General features: G+C 38.8%; 1 protein-coding gene across 1 annotated transcript in view; it reads left to right on the top strand.

The window, feature by feature from the left end:
* Window positions 1–20,065, top strand: part of NT5E (5'-nucleotidase ecto) — a 33,516-nt gene that overhangs the window by 3,266 nt on the left and 10,185 nt on the right. The window contains exons 2-5 of the mRNA XM_081942134.1: window positions 2,502–2,724; window positions 10,549–10,737; window positions 17,746–17,943; window positions 19,615–19,769. Of these exons, the coding sequence (XP_081798260.1) occupies window positions 2,502–2,724; window positions 10,549–10,737; window positions 17,746–17,943; window positions 19,615–19,769 (765 nt within the window). The remainder of the gene's footprint in view (window positions 1–2,501; window positions 2,725–10,548; window positions 10,738–17,745; window positions 17,944–19,614; window positions 19,770–20,065) is intronic.

Consider the following 20,065-nt stretch of genomic DNA (forward strand, 5'->3'; position numbering starts at 1 on the left):
CACGAAGATTGTGCTTAATTTCTTCCTCCAAGGATAACCCAGATTTTAAGGGTATTTGCCCACATTAGGCTCACCCAGCCTCACCTTTATTATTATTTATTAAACAAATGTATATAACCACAAACCTCATACACAGTGACTCCAGGCGACTTACAACAATAAACACAGTTAAAATTCCATAATTTAAATTTCCCCCATCCTATAGCAGCAAATCAGAATGTGGCCCTGAAGGAGAACTTCAAGCTGCCTAGAAAAAAACATGTCTCCCAGGCTTTGTGCAAAAGAAACAAGACGGGGACCAATCTTATCTCTGGGAGAGTGAGGTTCCAAAAAGAGAGAAGCGCCACAGCTGCTGTTCTTTTCCTAGTCCCCCCTCCCAATGAGCTTCATTGATAGTGTTGTGGCCCCCAGCAGCCAGCAGAGTCGGCAGCAGATTCGGACAGTGAGGAGGTTGGGGAGGAACAAGGGCCAGTCCTGGAGTCTGGGGAAGGCTCTGATGAGGGCTCTGTGTTGGAGGCAGAGAGGGGGCCAGAGCCATATGCCCGTTATCAGCTGTCTTCAGAGTCAGACATCAATGAGGCAGATGAACAGCTGGAGCCTGTTCCCAGTGTGTGATGTGCAGAGTTGCCAGATTAAGGGAACAGTTAAAGAAAAGGGGTTGACTAGGAAATAAGGCCAGATGATAAATGGCCCCTCCCAGAGGAAATAAAAGAGGAGCGAAAGAGGAGTGGAGTTTGCAGGAGACAATTAGTTTGCTTAATTGGTTCATGACTCTCCAAGACTCCTTGCCAAGATTTGCAGATATCGGCCTGTCCTCTCTCCAAGCCAGATAAGGACTGTGACTGTAAATCCTCCCTTGAAAGACTTTAGTGGATGTGAATGAGCAGAATTCACAGTAAATTAATAAAAGGGGTTTTTGTCGGGACAAGGAGTTTGCTTCATGCTCTCAGGAAGCCTAGGTCAGAACAGATAGTTAGGACCTGCAACATGCCATGCCGTCCTAGTCTGGTGGGCGAGGTAGATGAATTTAGGAGAGTCGGGCCTCAAGCCATGTAGGGCCAAATGTTGGTACTCTTTGGAAAGGCTACAGGACAAGGAGAAGTTCAGAAGTGGCTGCTCCCAGTTCAGGCCAGTTCAGGCGAACCAATTGTGGTAATCTTGCCTGAACCGGCAGTGACCAAGGATGGTCACACCCCCGAACCAGTTCCCCTGTTTCCATTGCCTTTGCTGGCATCTTGTTTATTACCTTTTAATGGTCTTCACGCATGTGCACAACCGTTAACAGTGAACTATGTATGCACAAGCAACATCCGGCACATGTGCATGAGCGAAGCAAAGAAGCTTGCGTGTAAAACGCGTGAGTGAGTGAACCAGTGCCTATTCACTAGGAACCCACCCATTGGAGAAGTTGTGGTTCAGCGTTTGCTGCTATGGCGATTTGCTGCAGCCAGAGAAGTATAAAGAACGAGTGGTCTGCCAATATCATAAGTAACTAATGCTGCTTTAGCCGGTAGCGCACATCGTTGTTTGCATCGCTTGCTTTATGCAGCCATGTTTCAATAGTCTCTTTTACAGTGAGTGACTGAAAGATAGATTCACAGAACAGCTTACATTCTGGGAAATTACACGTGGTCCTCAACGTACGACCACAACTGAGCCTAACATTTACGTTGCCACGCGAGGCGTTTGTTATGTGGCTTTTGCCCCATTTTTATGACCTTATGAACTTGCCACAGTTGTGAAATGAATCACTGCAGTTGTTAGCAACACAGTTGTTAAGTGGATCTGGCTTTCCCCATTGACCTTGCTTGTCAGAAGGTCATAAAAACTGATCACATGACCCCGGGATGCTGCGACCGTCGTAAATAGGAGCCAGTTGCCAAGCATCTGAATTTTGATCACATGACCAGGTGGATTTTGCAACGGTCGTAAGTGTGAGAAATGGTCATAAGTCAGTTTTGTCTGGGATGTTGTAATTTTGAATGGTCACTAAAATGAACTGTTGTAAGTCGAGGATTACCTATAGAGATAACTGTTTCTTTGTTTGTTTATTTATAAAATTTACATTGCCGCCTACTTGCACCTGGTGACTCAAAGTGACTTACAGGGACATAAAAACATAATATAAAAATAATAAAAATAATAAAAGATGACAATAATAAAATAATACCACCCCAGCCTGGTGACAACACACATTCATACCAGCTATTTAACGGGCTCTGTCTTGCTCTGGGATATTATCCAGGCCCGCTGGGAGAAATTTGTCTTTAGGACCTTCCGGAAGAGTGTTAGAGTGGGGGCCAGTCTAATTTCCAGCAGGATGATATTTCAGAGGGAAGGAGCCACCACGGAGAATGCCCTTGTTTCTTCTGTGCTTACTATTTCTTCCTCTTTTGCAAACCATATAACATTGTTTATCTGAAAGAAAGTAATGTGATTGATACGTACATTCTAATTAATTGTATTCTCCCTTTCTTTTTTGATATTTATTTTCATTCTAGGCTCTAGGAAATCATGAATTTGATGATGGTTGGGATGGATTATTGAATCCCCTCCTTAAACATGCAAATTTTTCTATACTGAGTGCAAATATTAAATCAAAAGCGCCAAACACAATGAATATCTCATGGCACATCTTTCCTTATAAAATAATAAATGTTGGTTCAGAAAAAGTCGGAATTATTGGCTATACTACAAAGGAGACACCTGTTCTTTCAAAGCCAGGTACACCTTTTTCATGCTTATATATAAAATTACATAGATACAATAATTATATAACTAAATGTACTAGTGATTGCTTCATTCCCACCATATTTTATTTCTTTTCTAGCATGAAATTGGGATTGTGTTGTCTTTCACAGTTGTAAGAGAAAAAAGTTAACTGCCAACTAGGTGCTGAATTTTATACAGAATATGAAATCTGATATCGTTTCTGCTCTCTTTTATGTGACTGTAACATGGATTGAGGTTAACAGAATTAGAGATTTATTGCAGATTGGGAAGAGGATACTGGCTGATGATAGGATGAAGTGAAGCAATTTTAGGAAAAGCTCATCTGGAGGAATGAAAAATTGTTGAAGGAAAGAGTTGGTCTGAAGACCAGAAGGGACCATGCAAGTTGAACCATAAGTTTCAGAATATTTGCTGTTTGACCCTTTCTCAAATGCATTTTTATATATTTAGAAATCACAAATTTCATCATTTTAGTAATTGTTATTTTAAGATTTTATGACACACAAAAATATTCTTCAGCACAATCCCCTTGGTCACTAATTTTCCTATATGATACCAACTTTCCCTTGAGTTCAGCTAGGCATATACGAGATTGTATTAACATTCAAAATAAAAATAATATTATGATGATGTAAGAAAAAACATCTTAATTTTGTAAATATTCAGGAGAATATAGTCAGTTTAATATCTATTGTCCCAAATTGATAGGTGCAATAATCTAATAAAAATTGGGCATATAGAGAAATAAGCCCCCCTAAAGGAATATCACCATGGATTCTACAAACATTATGACTGACTTACCAACCATTTAGAATTTATTGAGAACTTAGTAGATAGATACATGGACATAGAGCAGCTAAACCAATGATAGTGTATTTGGGGATTTTCAAAACGTTTTTGATAATTGCCATCAAAGGCTAAGGGTGTCAGAGTGGGGTAGGGTGAAAGACAAGAGTAAAATGCTACCAGTTTGGGCCGGTTTGCCCGAATGAGTAGTAAAAATACTACTGGTTTGCAGAACTGGTAGTAAAAAATACTAAAAAATATAAAAAAGTAAAAAAAAAAAAAAAAGGTCCAATGATCATATGTCGCACAGCCAAAATCAGGGGGTGGGAGCTTTGTTTTTGCTCCCAGCAGGCTTCCCTGAAAGGGAGGGAAGGAAAAAGGAGAGGAAGGAAGGACTACAAACTTAGCACTAGATGCAGCTTCAGAGGATAAACCAGGGCTGGAAGGGACCTGGAGGTCATCTAGTCCAACCCTGCTCCAGCAGGACATTGTTAAAGTGAGTTTCTGTCTTTTGATCCCCCAGTTACATGACTACATAGTCACAAGATCCTTCCAAGCTACGCTCACCAAGCCACGCCCACAGAACTGGTAGTTTAAAAAAAATAGATTTCACCACTGGTGAAAGATGTATGTCCATCATTAGGAAAAGAAATATAAAAATAAAACACTGATATTGCCATGCACTTAAACAAATCTATGGTATCCTGAAAAGGGGTATAATAGGACAAAAGGATACAGAACAGAGCTATGAAAGTAATTAAGAGCTTGAACACCTTCCCTACAAGCTTGCGGGGGGAACCTATTGTAGATAGTGATGTTTGACGTATATAAAAGTTTGAATGGCCTGGAAAAAAGGACAGGGAGAAGTTTTTCTCCTTTTTCTAAACTCTAAGACCATGGATGATCAATCAAACAGTTTTGAAGGAGATTTATTATAAACAAAACCAGGCACTTGCTCCCACAGGACACAAGAAACTTCTGGAATTCATTACAGTAGACACCAACTTGGATGGCTTTCTTTAGATGGGATTGGATAAATTCTTGACCTGTCAAGATTCTATATAAATCTGGGTTGGGGCAGCGTGTTTCCAAATACCAGTTTGAAGGACATGGTCTCCCTTGTGTGATGATGGGGCCACTATAAATGACCATTGTGAGGGGAAAGAATGCTCCTCTGAGATGGCCTTAGGCCTGATCCAACAAGGCTGTTGTCAAGATTTATCACAGGTTAGAGAAAGAATCACTTGATGGATTTTCCTCCATAATGTTGGATGTTTCTTCTAGTGTCATTCTGCTTTGTTTCAATATCATTAATATGACAGGCCAGAACATGTTGCTACATTTCATGATTTCTGACAGTGAAGAACGTTAAATCATTTCCCAAAATAGGATCCTCTGCTGTCAGATGATCTAATAACAATATTTAATCCTCTATTTTCATAAAATAACTATGATGATATACAATAGAGAATGAACTCTATTTTACAAATATTTCATTGGACAAATGGAACACACAGCAAAATGTTTTAGAGATCTGTACTCCTGCATATTCCAGCTTTTCATTCTTTCAGAATACTCCGATCCATTCTTTCTTCTCTTGACTTCCACATTTTCCCATATCTGCATGCCTTGTCCATTGAGTGCATTTAGTCATCATCAAGCTGTTTTTCTGGGATTGTAAAGCTATTTCATGCTTCTCCAAATACATGGGTGTGTTTCAACATGATTAGAAACAGAAAAAGCAGGATTTCAGGCCATACGAAGAGATCGAAATACGTACAATTCCATATGTGTAGCATTTTGCAGACATCAATTTGAATATCCATGAATTTTCTATAGGGATGGATGCCACGTCCTCTATCCTAAATCTATCCTCTGACTGTAGATAAGCAGTAGCGGGTTAATTTGAACAGGACCTTGTCAAGCACTGCTATTGGCAAAAGAACTGCATAGTGAGTGAGTTTCACAGGGATCCAACTGGACTCTGCTTATGCAATGGGGGATGGAGTGTCATGGGTTTGTATATCCCACCCCATTACAGACTCATGCTTCTTTCCCAAACACTAATTCTGAAGATCAAAAGACCCAGCATGAGGACATTTAGCAGTGAAGAGCTGAGAAAGAGCAAAAAAGTTTGACAGGAGCCCGTTTTACCAATAAAATGGATTTTCGGTTTGCTCAAGGCATCGTTTTAAGAGCCATTCAGAGTTGGTTAGAAGATGAGCAGCTATATAAATCTTTTAAATAAATAAGTAAATATCTTTAGACCCAAGCAATCATCTTCATAAAATCTATAATTTTTTTTTTCTTCCAGTACTGCACGTACTTCTTTCAGATTGGCATGTGAAATCTTAAATGTTATTCACTGGAATTTCCCACATGTTGATCTGACATGGATATTCACAAATATTAATCACTTGGCTAAGAATTAATATAATCAAATAATTTCCCTAGGCCTAACTAAAGTCCTTGGCATAGATTGGGATCTCCTGATTCCTTCACTTGTTGAAATAAAATAAATCTTGTCTTGATTTTCTCAAGAATAGAAAGAACATGAGGTCATTTTGGGGGGGGGGGGCAGCCCAAGATATTTTAAAGAATCCCAAATGTACAACGTAGTCTATGATTACAGATTTAAAACATCAGGCTGGGAATTTGGTGTTTACTGTCAGCTCAAATGAAATGCTTTGTTTTATATGGGAAAGTTGACTAAATGGTCTTGGTTCAAATATTAACAGTATGAATGGTTGGAAACTATTGCTTTCCCAATGATGGAACATCATTTCAAACATAAATGGTTGAGGTAGGGATAATTATACTATTAAATAAATATAGTACTAGAAATTATAAGAGGCAACATTTTCAATCTTGTTTCTAGTTCTTTTGCTTTGATAGGTTGAAGGTAATATTTAAAGAAGTAGAGAAAGTGAACATTGTACAGATAGTCCTCGACTTACAACAGTTCATTTAGTGACTGTTGACTTATGACCCTTTTTCACCCTTGTGACCATTGCAGCATCCCCATGGTCACGTGATCAAAATTCAGATGCTTGGCAACTGGTTCATACTTATGACCATTGCCTTATCCCAAGGTCATGAGATCATCTTTTGCGACCTTCTGACAAGCAAAATCAATGGGGAAATCAATTCACTTAACAACCATATTACTAGCTTAACAACTGCAGTGATTCACTTAACAACTGGGGCAAGAAAAGTCATAAAATGGGGCAAAATTCACTTAACAAATGTCTTGCTTAACAGCAGAAATGTTGGGCTCAGTTGTGGTTATAACTCGAGGACTACCTGTATTCTTGATTCAGAAGAAATATTTTTTGTAATTACACATTTACTAATTACTGTGTTCTTTCAGGCTATCTGGACTGTTTCAGCATCAATAAGACATATTGTATAAAAACGTGGAGATGAATTGCCTGTGCCTTTTTAAACTGACATGATTTTCCAAATAATTTCCATTATTGAAAATTATAATTAAGAATAAAATGGCAGGATATATTTAAAACTACAGTAGCCATAATAAAATCCAATTACTGTATTTATAACTTCAAACCAGTTCTTGACTACTGATGACTGCGTGGACTATTCCCTGCAGTTTTCTTGGCAAGGTTTTCCGAAATTAGGTTTGCTGTGGTCTCTTTCCTAGGGATGAGAGTGAGTAACTGGCCCAAGGTCACCCAGCTAGCTTTGGGCTAAGGTGGGACGAGAACTCACAGTCTCCCAGTTTCTAGCTCAATGCCTTAATATGACACCAGATTGGTTCTCACTCTATAACTTGAGTTTAATACATCCCTGCTATCAATACCCCTCTTGCTTTTCATCACAGGTAATCCTCGACATACAGTAATTCATTTAGTGATCAATCAAAGTTACTACGGGATTGAAACTTATGACCGTCATAAAACTTATGACCATTTTTCAGGCCTTTGTAGCATCCCCATGATCACATGATCAAAATTCAGATGCTTGACAACCGACTCATACTTATGACCATTGTCATGTGATCATCTTTTGCAACCTTCTGACAAGCAATGTCAATGGGGAAGCCAGATTCACTTAACAACCAAGTTACTAACATATCAACTGCAGTGATTCACTTAACAACTATGGCAAAGTAAGGACGTAAAATGGGGCAAAACTCATTTTACAACCATCTCACTTAACAACACAACTTTTCGGCTCAATTGTCGTTGTAAGTCAAGGACTACCTGTGTAAGGGAGCTGTCACCTGAATACATAAATATTACTTCATATTTTTCAGGTTGAGTGATGAAGGCAGTTTCCAGTTTTAAAAGTAGCAGTTACATGTTGATGATTTTAAATGATTTTAAAACCAATCATAGCACTGAACATGTGTTGCCTGGTAATGTCCAACTGTCAGTCATCTGATGGACATCATTTCTCCAGAATAGTCTGTCATTCAGTGCTTCTTTGAGTTCTTGTGAGCTCATGTTTGTGTCATTAAAGCTTATGTCTCACCAACTCATCTTTAGATAGACCTCTTTTTCAATTGATTTAGTTTTCTTCAAGCATCGGGGGTCTTCTACATCAGTACACTTAAATGATATGTACTTTACATGTGTCTGCATGTTTGATAGTATTTAAAATCATAGTTACTTAATCTTTAGGGTCAATTAAAGCTTCGCATTTTAAACCTAGCAGTATCACAATTATTTGCTGGCTAATAGCAGGGGATACTAAATAGAAAAAAACAAATAATATCTATCAAGACATTCCAAATAATCTGTCTCCACACAGCTGGATTTTTTTTTATGTTATCTTAATCAAATATCAAATATCAATTAAGTTTACACTATAGAAAACGTGTATGTTGGAGTACAGTATAGGATTTTCCAATTGTGATTAAGCCATACTTATTAAAAAAATCACATTAAATATCATTCCAGAAATTCCTAAAATTCTTATGCTATTGGAAAGATTTTGAACACCCTTAACTCAGATACATCTGTTGCTAGACAAAGTAACATTGGAATGATAACGTGTGAATCATGACGTCCTCACACATTTTATACTCTTGTCACAATGTCTGATACGTAACTCATGTCTTCGCACCATGTCCTCATTTTTCCCTCTTCCCAGATATCTTCCTTGTTCCACTGAATATGGACAATTTATAAAGATATGAGATGTCTTGCAAAATTCAGTTTCAGATCTGCTCTAAAAGAAGTTACCAGCAAAGCTAGCAAGACATCAGCAAATACACATTGTCTTTCATAAAAGTATTTTTTTTTAATTTTACTTCCCCCACCTCACCCCCCTTTCAACATTTGTGGCATTGGAAAAACTGAAGCATAATTACATTGTTGCAGTGAATGAGCTATCTCATTCCAAGGACAGTTTGAGAGAACATGGTGGCCACCATATATGACCATTGTGGGGACAAAGAATGCTTCTCTAAGATGGCCTTTGGCCTGATCCAATAGGGCTGTTCTCAAGATTCATCATAGGTTAGAGAAAGAATTTTTATTTTCTTCCATAATGTTGGATGTTTCTTCTAGTGTCATTCTGCTTTGTTCCAATATCATTAATATACAGGCCAGAACATGCTTCTATGTTTCATGATTTCCGACTGTGAAGAATATTAAATAATTCCCAAAAGTAGGATACATACGGATAATCTGATACAAATCCTTAATCTATTTTCGGGAAATCATTACAAAGACAATAAACTTCCTGACGCATAGTTTAGCCCTTTCAATCATAATTAAACCTACACCTTAATTTCCCTGCATGTGGTTCATCAATTCTACTTTATAAAATGTCACCATCTTCACTAAATGCAAGCTGGGACCTCTAATTTAGATACTTTTTTTGGCAAGCCAACATAGTCTTCATCACATTTGTTTAAGGAGGTATGTGTGATGTACTACAGATTCATTTAAAGCTGTTATTTTCAAGAAACACAGAGGAATTAATTTCCCATTCTCCCACATAATTTAAATGTTGGTAATGGCCCCACCTTATGTGAACATACTTGGCTGCCATCTTTTACAAAATCAGGTTTAAACTAAACTGCTGCAATATACAAAGACAAAATCAATCATTTTTTAGGAGAGCACATACCCCCCCCCCCTTTAAGAGCCTTGCCAAGTCAGTCATGGGACTCTCCAGTTCATCATTTTGTTTTGCAGAAAGGTCAGTCATAGATGAATGCTCACAGATAAAACATGCAAACATTGGTTCTCATATCTAGCATTAGATTTCACTTGTTTTATTTATATAATTTATACAGCTGCCCATCTCACGCAAGTGATTCTGGGTGGTTTACAAGATTAAAACCAACAGCCTTACCAAACAATTGTTAACACCCAAAGAAACAATTGATCCCACTTACCACCAGTGGTGCAATTCAAATTTTCTACTACCGGTTCTGTGGGCGTGGCTTGGTGGGCGTGGTAGGGGAAGGATTCTGCAAAATCCCCATTCCCTCCCCACTCCAGGGGAAGGATATTGCAAAATCTCCATTCCCAGCCCACTCTGGGGCCAGCCAGAAGTGGTATTTGCTGGTTCTCCAAATTACTCAAAATTTCCACTGTCACTTCTCCAGAATCTGTCAGAACCTGCTGAATTTTACCCCTGCTTACCACCCATAGCACTGTTCCTTCCCACTAGTTTTAAGGTTGACTGCCTTCGAACCTACAGGGGGTAAATACCATGAAGACTAACAGGCATTGAAAATCTGATTCTATAGGAATGTACCTAGTTCTCTTTTAACATGGATGGCCATTGACAAATATGTAGACATTAAATGCTGTAGTATAGTTTTAGCTATGGAGGACATTCAACTGTATTAAACATCTGAGACACTCTACTCTAAATTAACAAAATAGTTCCAAGACGTGATGTTTACCCTGTTTGAAAGGAGATTTTTAAACAATGAAGTGCTAAGTGTAGCATGGATTTTATTGCTAGGATTGGGATTTTCATTGGTAATACATGCTTTCTGAGTAAACAATGCAATAACAATATGTATTTCCTCTTTTGGATTTTCAGGACCAAGTTTAGAGTTTAAAGATGAAGTTGAAGAATTGCAGGACCAAGCAAACAAACTTACTACATTGGGTGTCAACAAAATTATTGCACTTGGTCACTCTGGTTTTAAGGAGGACCGACGCATTGCTCAGAAAGTTAAAGGCATAGATGTTGTCGTTGGGGGACATACAAACACATTTCTTTATACAGGTATGCTATTCCTTCACACACAAAAAGTATTTTATATAACCTTGCAATGAGAGTGCCAAATATTGTAATTCCTCACACTCGGATCAATCTAAGGAAGTCAGCATGTATTTATATGATTTCTATAAATATCACTTGCTTGTATAAATAGAATAGTTTGGGCAACTGTAATCCTAAATGAACTTGCTAATAAATCTGGCATGAATCCCTCTTTCCCATTGGCTTGAGTAGTATAAAAAGAAAAGTCATGAGTTCAATAATTGCATATTTTATAAATTCAGCTTGATGTATAGTTTGCTTTTCAGTTTGCATCAGAGCTTCAATATGGTCTCAGAAAGTTCATTGATTTTAGTTTGCTGAAGGATATAAAAATGCTGAAACTTAAGTCTAATATTCCTTGCTTAAATGAACTATTTTTCTCTCTCCCCGTAATTTCTTTCTTGTATTCATGTCTTATCTTTGTTGTACAATATACAGGTATTTGTCAATTTTCTCTTCTGTTCCCCCCCCCCTTCTGCCACAACTTTATACCCCTTAATAGTTATGCTCAGCGAGTGTGGCAAACTTTCCTGCATCTGAAATGTTTAAGGGTTCTGAAGGAGAATGGCTTTACAGATAGTGCTTGACTTATGACCATTCAAAGTTATGATAACGATGTTCAAAAATGTGATTTATGAACACTCCCCATACATCTGTTGTAGCGTCACTGCGGTGACATGATCGAAGTTTGGTTGTTGGCAACCAGTGTGTATTGTTGTAGTGTCTCATGTGATTGTTGTTCACTACCTCCCCAGGGGGCTTCTGACAAGTTGCTTAACAACTGCATGATCTGTTTAATAACCATGGCCAAAAAAAAGTTATAAAGTTAGGCACAACTCGCTTAATGATGGAAGTAAGGGAAGTTCCAGTCCCAATTTTGGTCATATGTAAAGGACTAACCTATATTTTTTAAAGCTGTCAGAACTCTCCACAGCTTGATTCATAATTATCTTCTAAGTATGATATTTCTCAGGAAGACAAAAGGGGGAAAAATGTATTTTTTGACACGCTCCCTTGTAATGCCCAGAGTGGATAAAATCAGGGGTGGGCTTCAAACGTTTCAACAATGGCTTCTCTGCCTGGTTACTGGGTGGACATGGCCATTGTGAGAGTGGCTTAATTGGCTTCCTGCACCACAGCAGGCAGGGGGGCATTTTCGCCTTCCCCGGGCTCCGGAGGCTTTCCTCGAGCCTCTGGGAGGATGAAAACTTCCTTCCTGAGCTCTGGAGGCCTTCTGGAACTTCTGGGAGGCCTTTTTCCCCTTTACTCTAGCCTCTGCATGGGCCCTGCCCTTACCTCACATCCCAAATGGGCCGCGTGGAGACTCCTGGGAGGGGTGGGGTGGACGGGGCAGGGTGGATGGGGCCAGCTAGGGGTGCAATTTGGAGGTTTTCCGAACCAGCCATAATGTTAGCTACGTTTTCTCCCAAACCTGGGCAAACCGCTCCTGGATAAAGTGGGCACACTCCAGGTCCCTTCCCTTAAACATCACCATCTACGCATATGATAATAATGTCCACCACATGATAATAAGACCCAGGTATCTGATATATTTTTCCAGCTACTCTTTTATTTCCCAGAATCTCTTTTATTCCCCAGAATGTGGGAGGATTCATTTTGATCTCACCTTTAAGCTTTCTAAAATAGCTTAAGAACTTCAAAATACAAATGGATAAAGCCTTGGGTGAGGCAGTAAACTGGATTTAAGAGGAAAAAAGAAGGGATGGTTAAGAGCCTGTGTGGGCCCAGATCTGACACATGCCAATAGGTTCTTAAATCACTGACTTCTTTGTTCTCGGATCTTGTTGCAGATGAGGTGCTGCTTAAAGAATTTACTGGCAGGAACTTCTTAAGCAGTGCTGCACATCCTAAATCATTTTTCTTCCTAATTAATTAATTAATTAATTTCCCTGCATGTGGTTCATCAATTCTACTTTATAAAATGTCACCATCTTCACTAAATGCAAGTTGGGACCTCTAATTTAGATACTTTTTTTGCAAGCCAACATATTCTTCATCACATTTGTTTAAGGAGGTATATGTGATGTGCTACAGATTCATTTAAAGCTGTTATTTTCAAGAAACACAGAGGAATTAATTTCCCATTCTCCCACATAATTTAAATGTTGGTAATGGCCCCACAATGGGTTCTCAGAAGGAAGCTCTTTCCATTGCAGCCTCTGTCCTTTGGAACAACCTCCCCCTTCTGCAATCTGACAGATTCCCTTCCCTTTATTCTTCCCAGAATGTATTTTAAGACCCTGCTGTTCCATTAAGTGTGGAAGTTAGGGCAGGGTCGGGGTGGGATGAAAATGAGGATGGGTGCTGGTTTGTTCTAAATCTAGTTTTATTTTACTGGTTTCATACTGTTTTATGCTATTTTATTGGCTGCAAGCTTTCTGGAGTTGTTTTTAAGATGGGCAGCTATAACACACACACGAACCTGCTAATGTCTTACTTTACGATACATGCAGTATGTACGCGGCTTGTTTTGCAAATTTGGCCCGTGAAATAGTCCGTTCCTTGTGGTTTTACTTGGCTCTCTCCATTGTTTTGGAATTGAGCCTGGAGTCTGGTTTCTCCCAATTTGAAACACATTGTTTATATACTAAGGCATGGCTGCGTTTTCTAGAAAACCCAGCTACACTAAAAGGTCCGCTTATCTTTTGTCACACAAAAACCGATGTCCATTAATACAGGCTGCTTCATCTTAGTATACTCTAGAACTTATTTCATCAATCTGAATAAGATACATGAAAGCTAATTAACAGCACCATTTCATCCTTGAGTTTTAGCTGCCTTGGGCAGCTATTAATAAATGCCTTTGGGAGCTGTTGAAGAGTTTAGTTTGGTGGCAAATAGGAATGTTTGTGCCAGAAGGCAGAAAGAAGCGTTCACGACAGGAAGCGGTTGGCTGGCTGACTAGGAAGGAAATTTAAAAAAATGTAGTAAGAGGTTTTTCCAGGACACTCATCAATGTTTGGGTAGCTCTCTCAGGTTGGATAAATACAGTATTTCAGGCTGAAATATTTCTTGATTTAATTTTCAGTCTGAAAATAACCTAGCACCTTTAGAAAATGCAATAAAACAGTTGGTGTCCCGTTAAATGCAGGTGTGGTGTCATTGAGTAAGGTACATTAAAGGCCAATGGCAGCTAAAGAACTGGCAACTGTGATTTCTCATTTTTGCATATATATGTAATACTCGGGTTTGCATGTACAATGTACATGTACACTGAGAGTTTCTGCAACTGAGACAAATTCCTTGTGTGTCCAATCACACTTGGCCAAATAAAGAATTCTATTCTGTTCTGTTCCATTCTGTCTCGCCCCACCCTACCCCACCCCACCCTACGCAGTCCTGCCCCATCCCATCCCATCCCATCCCATCCCATCCCATCCTCTTTTCTTTTGGAATATGTGTTACAAGTGCAACATCTTTTTACAGGTCTTATTTCTTCCATCTTCCAGTTTTCCAAAGTCACAATCCAGAACCCAAGACTACATATTCTGTTTCTGCATCAAGGTTTTTCAGGGTTGATTTCCACCAGCTACTCGTTTTTTTAATTTTTTTTTTTTTATGTAATAATTCCATCTTCCATTAAACAGTGTTTCAACTGGGTACAAATATCTTTGTGCAGTAATAATCAACATTTATAATAGTATCCATTGCATTGATATTCTCTGATCTTACAATACTAATATTAAACATAATCCTAATATCATCATCATCATATTGTTTACATCTGTCTCTTAGCCTATTTATATCTCACTGATCTCCTTCTTTTATTTCTAACTTCCGATTTTATTCTCCAACCATTGATAAAATAATTGCCATATCACATAATATTCAGTTTGTTCTTTCTCCTTAATTGCAAGCATTAATCTATTCATTTCTGCACATTCTAATATTTTCTTAATCACATTCTCATCAGTAGGGATCTTTTCACTTTTCCAGTTTGGTGCGAATACAATTCTAGCTGCAGTTAATACATGAATAATTAGATATCCTGCCCCATACATCCCTCCGGCTGATTCGCTCACACAGAGAGGGACTCCTCCGGGTGCCGTCCACTAGGCTGTGCCAGCGGGCGACGCCTAGGGGAAGGGCCTTCTCTGTGATGGGCCCGACCCTCTGGAATGACCTTCCCCCCGACAGAATGACTATGGATCTCCGCTCCTTCCGTCAGAAACTTAAAACCCACCTATTCCAGCTAGCTGGCTTGGCCTAATTCCACCTATCCCACCTCAGTTCTATTTCTAAATTTTTAAGATTGGTTTTAAGGTTTGTTTTTTAATTTTTATAAATTGTACAGGGGTTGTTTAATTTGGTTTTTACCTATGTGTATGATTGTTTGTATGTCCCTTCGGGGAGAGGGGGCGGTCTAGAAATTTAATAAATTATTATTATTAGATATGCATTCCCTTTACTGTAGGTTTTAGATAAAATCCCCAACAAAAATATTTCTGTTTTATAATAATTATGCTGCTTTATCATCTTTTCCAGCCACATATGTATTTTTGTCCAGTATGTTTTTGCCACTACGCATATGATAATAATGTCCACCACATGATAATAAGACCCAGGTATCTGATTTTTTTTCCAGCTACTCTTTTATTTCCCAGAATGTGGGAGGATTCATTTTGATCTCACCTTTAAGCTTTCTAAAATAGCTTAAGAACTTCAAAATACAAATGGATAAAGCCTTGGGTGAGGCAGTAAACTGGATTTAAGAGGAAAAAAGAAGGGATGGTTAAGAGCCTGTGTGGGCCCAGATCTGACACATGCCAATAGGTTCTTAAATCACTGACTTCTTTGTTCTCGGATCTTGTTGCAGATGTGGTGCTGCTTAAAGAATTTACTGGCAGGAACTTCTTAAGCAGTGCTGCACATCCTAAATCATTTTTCTTCCTAATAAATTAACGATTCAGTCTTCATTCCAATCAACCACTAGGATTACTAACAGAAATTATGCTTTTAGGTAAAGAGTTGGGAATCAAAGGAGGAGTTGCAATGCCAGGAGACCAAAGATGGATACACCAACACAGAAGGAAGAGGGACTAATTTATTCACACTCACTCTTCAGAGCTCTCAGGGACAGGGCTTTAAAGCAAATGATTCTTTTGATCTCCTTCGTTTTTTCCACATTCAATATAATCCAATTATATTGCCCAGCAAAAATGAGAAGTCTGCCTGGTAGTAGCAGTTTATGGATTATGCCCTCAATAGATGAGTCTGGAATGCTAACTCCAGCTGAGGAAGCTGAGTCAGTCCTTCTGCTTTCCCAAAAGTCACCTCCTTGGCTTTCCAGCTGTCATGGTCACCTGGAAACATGAGGGAAGCTCAGCTCAGTTCTCCACCAGAGGTAGAATATGGCTTTGAAAGGTTGCTCTAAGCAGTCTTCCCTTTTCACTTTCTCTTGTCTGGTAAAGAGAAAGCTTGGGCTTTCTCTTTACCAGACAAATGACTGGTAAATTATACTATTTGTATAATTTACACAAATAGTCCTCTGGACCATTGGGTCCAAAGCAATGGTGGGTTGCTAGCCAGTTTACTACTGCTTCACTTGCGCTCACACGCAATGCTTCTGCACATGCACAGAAGTGTCTGGGCGGGCGGGTGGAGCCTTCTGCCGTCACTACCAGTTCAGCCAAACCGGGACCAACCCACCTCTGGTCCAGAGTTTCCCTGGCTAAGCAAGAGGGTTGCTATATGAGTCACACCCAATTTTAGGACCATTTTGCCGTGGCTGTTAAGCAAATCACTGAAGATGTTAATTGAACCATGACATCATTAAGCAAATCCATCTTCACCCGTTGACTTTGCTAGTTGGGAAGATCACAAACGGCAATTGCATGACCCCAGAATGCTGCAATCATTATAAATACATGCCAGACTTTGGAATTCTGGTCACATGACCATGGGGATGACTTGTATCTGGAAGCCTGGTCGTTAATTACTTTTTTCTGTGCTCTCAAAACTTTGCTAAACAAATTATTGTAAGTTGAGTACTAGCTGTATTAGCTAGTTATACCATGTCATTTGTTTTTTTTAAAAAAGAGCACCTACACCTGACTGAATTCTCAAAATTGGTATTTATTTCAATTGAATCTTTAATATGAAACAACACTGTGCCAGAATTGTCTGTCCATCCAGTCTCTCACAGAGAGTTTATTGTGGTGTGTGTGTGTGTGTGTGTGTCTTGTTGGACTTGATGACAGGCCTTCCTGGTGGTGACTCCCTTTCTAGGAATAATCTCCCTGCAGATTGTCCTGCTGGCATTTCCTAAATAAGCTAAAGCAGTGGCGTTTCATTTAAGCTATGAGGTGCCTGTGAGGCTTTCAACAATTTATTTAGGTTTTTTAATAGGTAGGTTGTAGGTTTGTGTGTGTATGTGTCTCACCTAGCATCCTTCCTGATTAGGATGGGTTACAAATATTATAAATAAATAAACAAGCACTCCAGCGGTGTGATTTTCCGAAATGGAGGCATTTCCTGCATGGAAAAAAATTCCCACGAAACTCCTTCTGTGGCCGAGAATGCAGGTGACAGCTGGCTGAATCAATAATACTGACGTAATTCAAGGAAGTGATGAACAGCCACTTGAGAAATAAATGATCTATGCTTTGCTCTGCTTTTTATTTCAGTTGCATTGTGAATCTAGGGAGCAGAGGCGAACTATCTTGTTGCTCTGATCAGCAATGCCTTGGGGAGGCAGCTGAGGAAAGGTCCTTGGCTAGAGATTCATGAATGAAAAGTTTGTCCTTCCAATCTGGAGAGGTTGGAAACTTACAGCATTAGTCAACCATTGTTATTCTCTTTGGGATTGATTTTAATAAAGGAAAACCAAGTCCGTTCCATAAGTAAATAAGTCACCATTTTATTCATACGAAATCTCTGCCAATTGGCTTGTTCTGTATTCACAGTTCTGAAGACCATTCTTCATTCTTGCCTTGGTTCCTTCTTTTTAAGGAAATCCACCTTCCAATGAAGTACCAGAAGGCAATTACCCATTCATGCAGTTATCTGATGATGGACGAAGAGTGCCTGTTGTTCAGGCATATGCCTTTGGAAAATATCTCGGCTATTTGAATGTCGTATTTGATGATAAAGGAGATGTGAGCAAAGCATCTGGAAATCCCATTTTATTGAATAAGGATATTCCTGAAGGTATGGAATTGGGAAGGGGATGGGAAATGTCTTTATGTATCAACTGAGTAAATATGATCTTTCAAAACTTAATATTATTATATTGTATACTGTATAGATGATTATGTCATTAGACACATAGTTTGGTTTTCTCCAGGAGAAGCCTTCTAAAAACCATCTGCACAATATCAACAAGATAGTTATGAGTCTTTTTAAAAACATGAAATATAGTACAAGGCAGCATATATGTGGCATGTCCCAAAGGTGCTTTTTCAAGAGGCAATTGGACTTTCAGGTTTTAATTTGAAGATATTTTGCTTCTCATCCAAGAAGTCTCTTCAACTCTGAAGAAGCTTCTTGGTTAGAAGTGAAAATATCTTCAAAAAAAACCCCAAGAAAGTCCAATTGCCTCTTGAAAAAGCATCTTTGGGGCAACCATGATCTGGATGACAGAATCTCCGTAGACATATACGTGGCATGTTTTTGATGGATTTGTGGAAGAACAGCAAAGGTTTTCCATTTTGTTTACCTTGATTACCCATTCTGCACCGACAGTATATACATATAAACATAAACATACCGGTAGTTGTCTGGATTTTATTATTACTCCCTTTCATAGATATACAGTATATTATTTTTGTAGATCTGGATCAGTTTCAAAGCATTACTTTAGATGTACCCAAAGGCTATGTGTGTGCACACATGTGCATTCCAAATCATCTTTTTCTTTGAACATGAAAGAGAAATGTTTTTTCCCCTCTTCCTTGAATTTTCTCTGTCACAACTACTTTGCAAGTACTCTTTGCCTTGAAAATAATCTTATGCCTGATATGAAGAGAAAGAAGATTGCTTTTGAAGAAAGCTAAATCCAAGTTGTCCACAGCCTTGACAATCTACTGTATTTTTCGGAGTATAAGACGCACCAGAGTATAAGACGCACTAAGGTTTTGAAGAGGCAAATTTTTTAAAAAAGTTTTTGCACTCTGCAAAACAGGCCCCCAAATGGCCTGTTTTTCACAAAAACAGGCCGAGTTTTTTTTTCCAAAAAAAGAGGCATAAATAGCCTTTAGGAGGCTTGTAGAGTGCTCCTGGGTGTGGGGTGGGGCCAAAAACGAGCAAAAAACAGCCTGTTTTTCACTCATTTCTGCCCTCCCCAGCCCACATGATCACTCTGCAAGGTTCCTAAAGGCTATGCGTGGCCATTTTGATGAAGGGGGTGGGGTTTCAGGAGGCAAAAAATGATGTATCCAGTGTACAAGACACACCCAGATTTTCAAGACTCTTTTTTGAGGGAAAAAGGTGCGTCTTATACTCCGAAAAATACGGTAATTGTGAAATCCTTTCAAAACTAAATTTGAGATTACTTCTGAGTTTTCATTTCTGTTGCCTTCTCTTTGAGGTGGTTAAATAGCAATCCCATTGTAATGCTATGTAGTGAAAAAAATAAAGATTTTCCCCATATTTATATGCAGTACTTCAGTTTAGAAAGCAAGAAAGAACTTTGGAGAATAAGGGAGACGCTCATACAGTTCCTGTCTGCAGCGCCTTAATCCAGCTGGGTTTTCACATAGCAGTCAATCACTTAGCACAAATCTCATTGGAGTTGCAGATGGCCATCACACAGTCTCGGTGAGGCATTGCAGGACCCCGGTCTCAACTGTGTTACTCTTATAATCACAACTTTTGTTTTAGATCCAGCTGTGAAAGCAGAAGTCGACAAAATGAAGATCCAGCTACAGAATTTTTCTTCGCAAGAAATAGGGAAAACAATTGTTTACCTAAATGGAACAACACATGCCTGCCGCTTTCACGAGTGCAATTTAGGAAATTTAATTTGTGACGCTGTGGTAAGGAACCAATACATTGGAATGCAAATTCCAATTTATTCTGTACTTGATGACCTGAAATACAGTTAAAGGTACATTGCTTGCTGTGGGAGGTACACACCCTTAACATTGAAATCAGAGAACTTCCATAGTCTTAGAAAGACTATTAAAGTGTAGAATTAATCCTGAAGTTTTATTTATGCACAACTAAAGCTGGAATGTGTCCAAATAACCTTAGTAAATCTTAGTAAAGATTGAATCTAAATCTTATTTTGGCCAACATTTGCCAGTAGCTGCAGGGTGATGATAGATCGGTT

Source organism: Natrix helvetica (genome assembly GCF_964273705.1).
Source record: "Natrix helvetica genome assembly, chromosome: 2".
NCBI lineage: Eukaryota > Metazoa > Chordata > Lepidosauria > Squamata > Natricidae > Natrix > Natrix helvetica.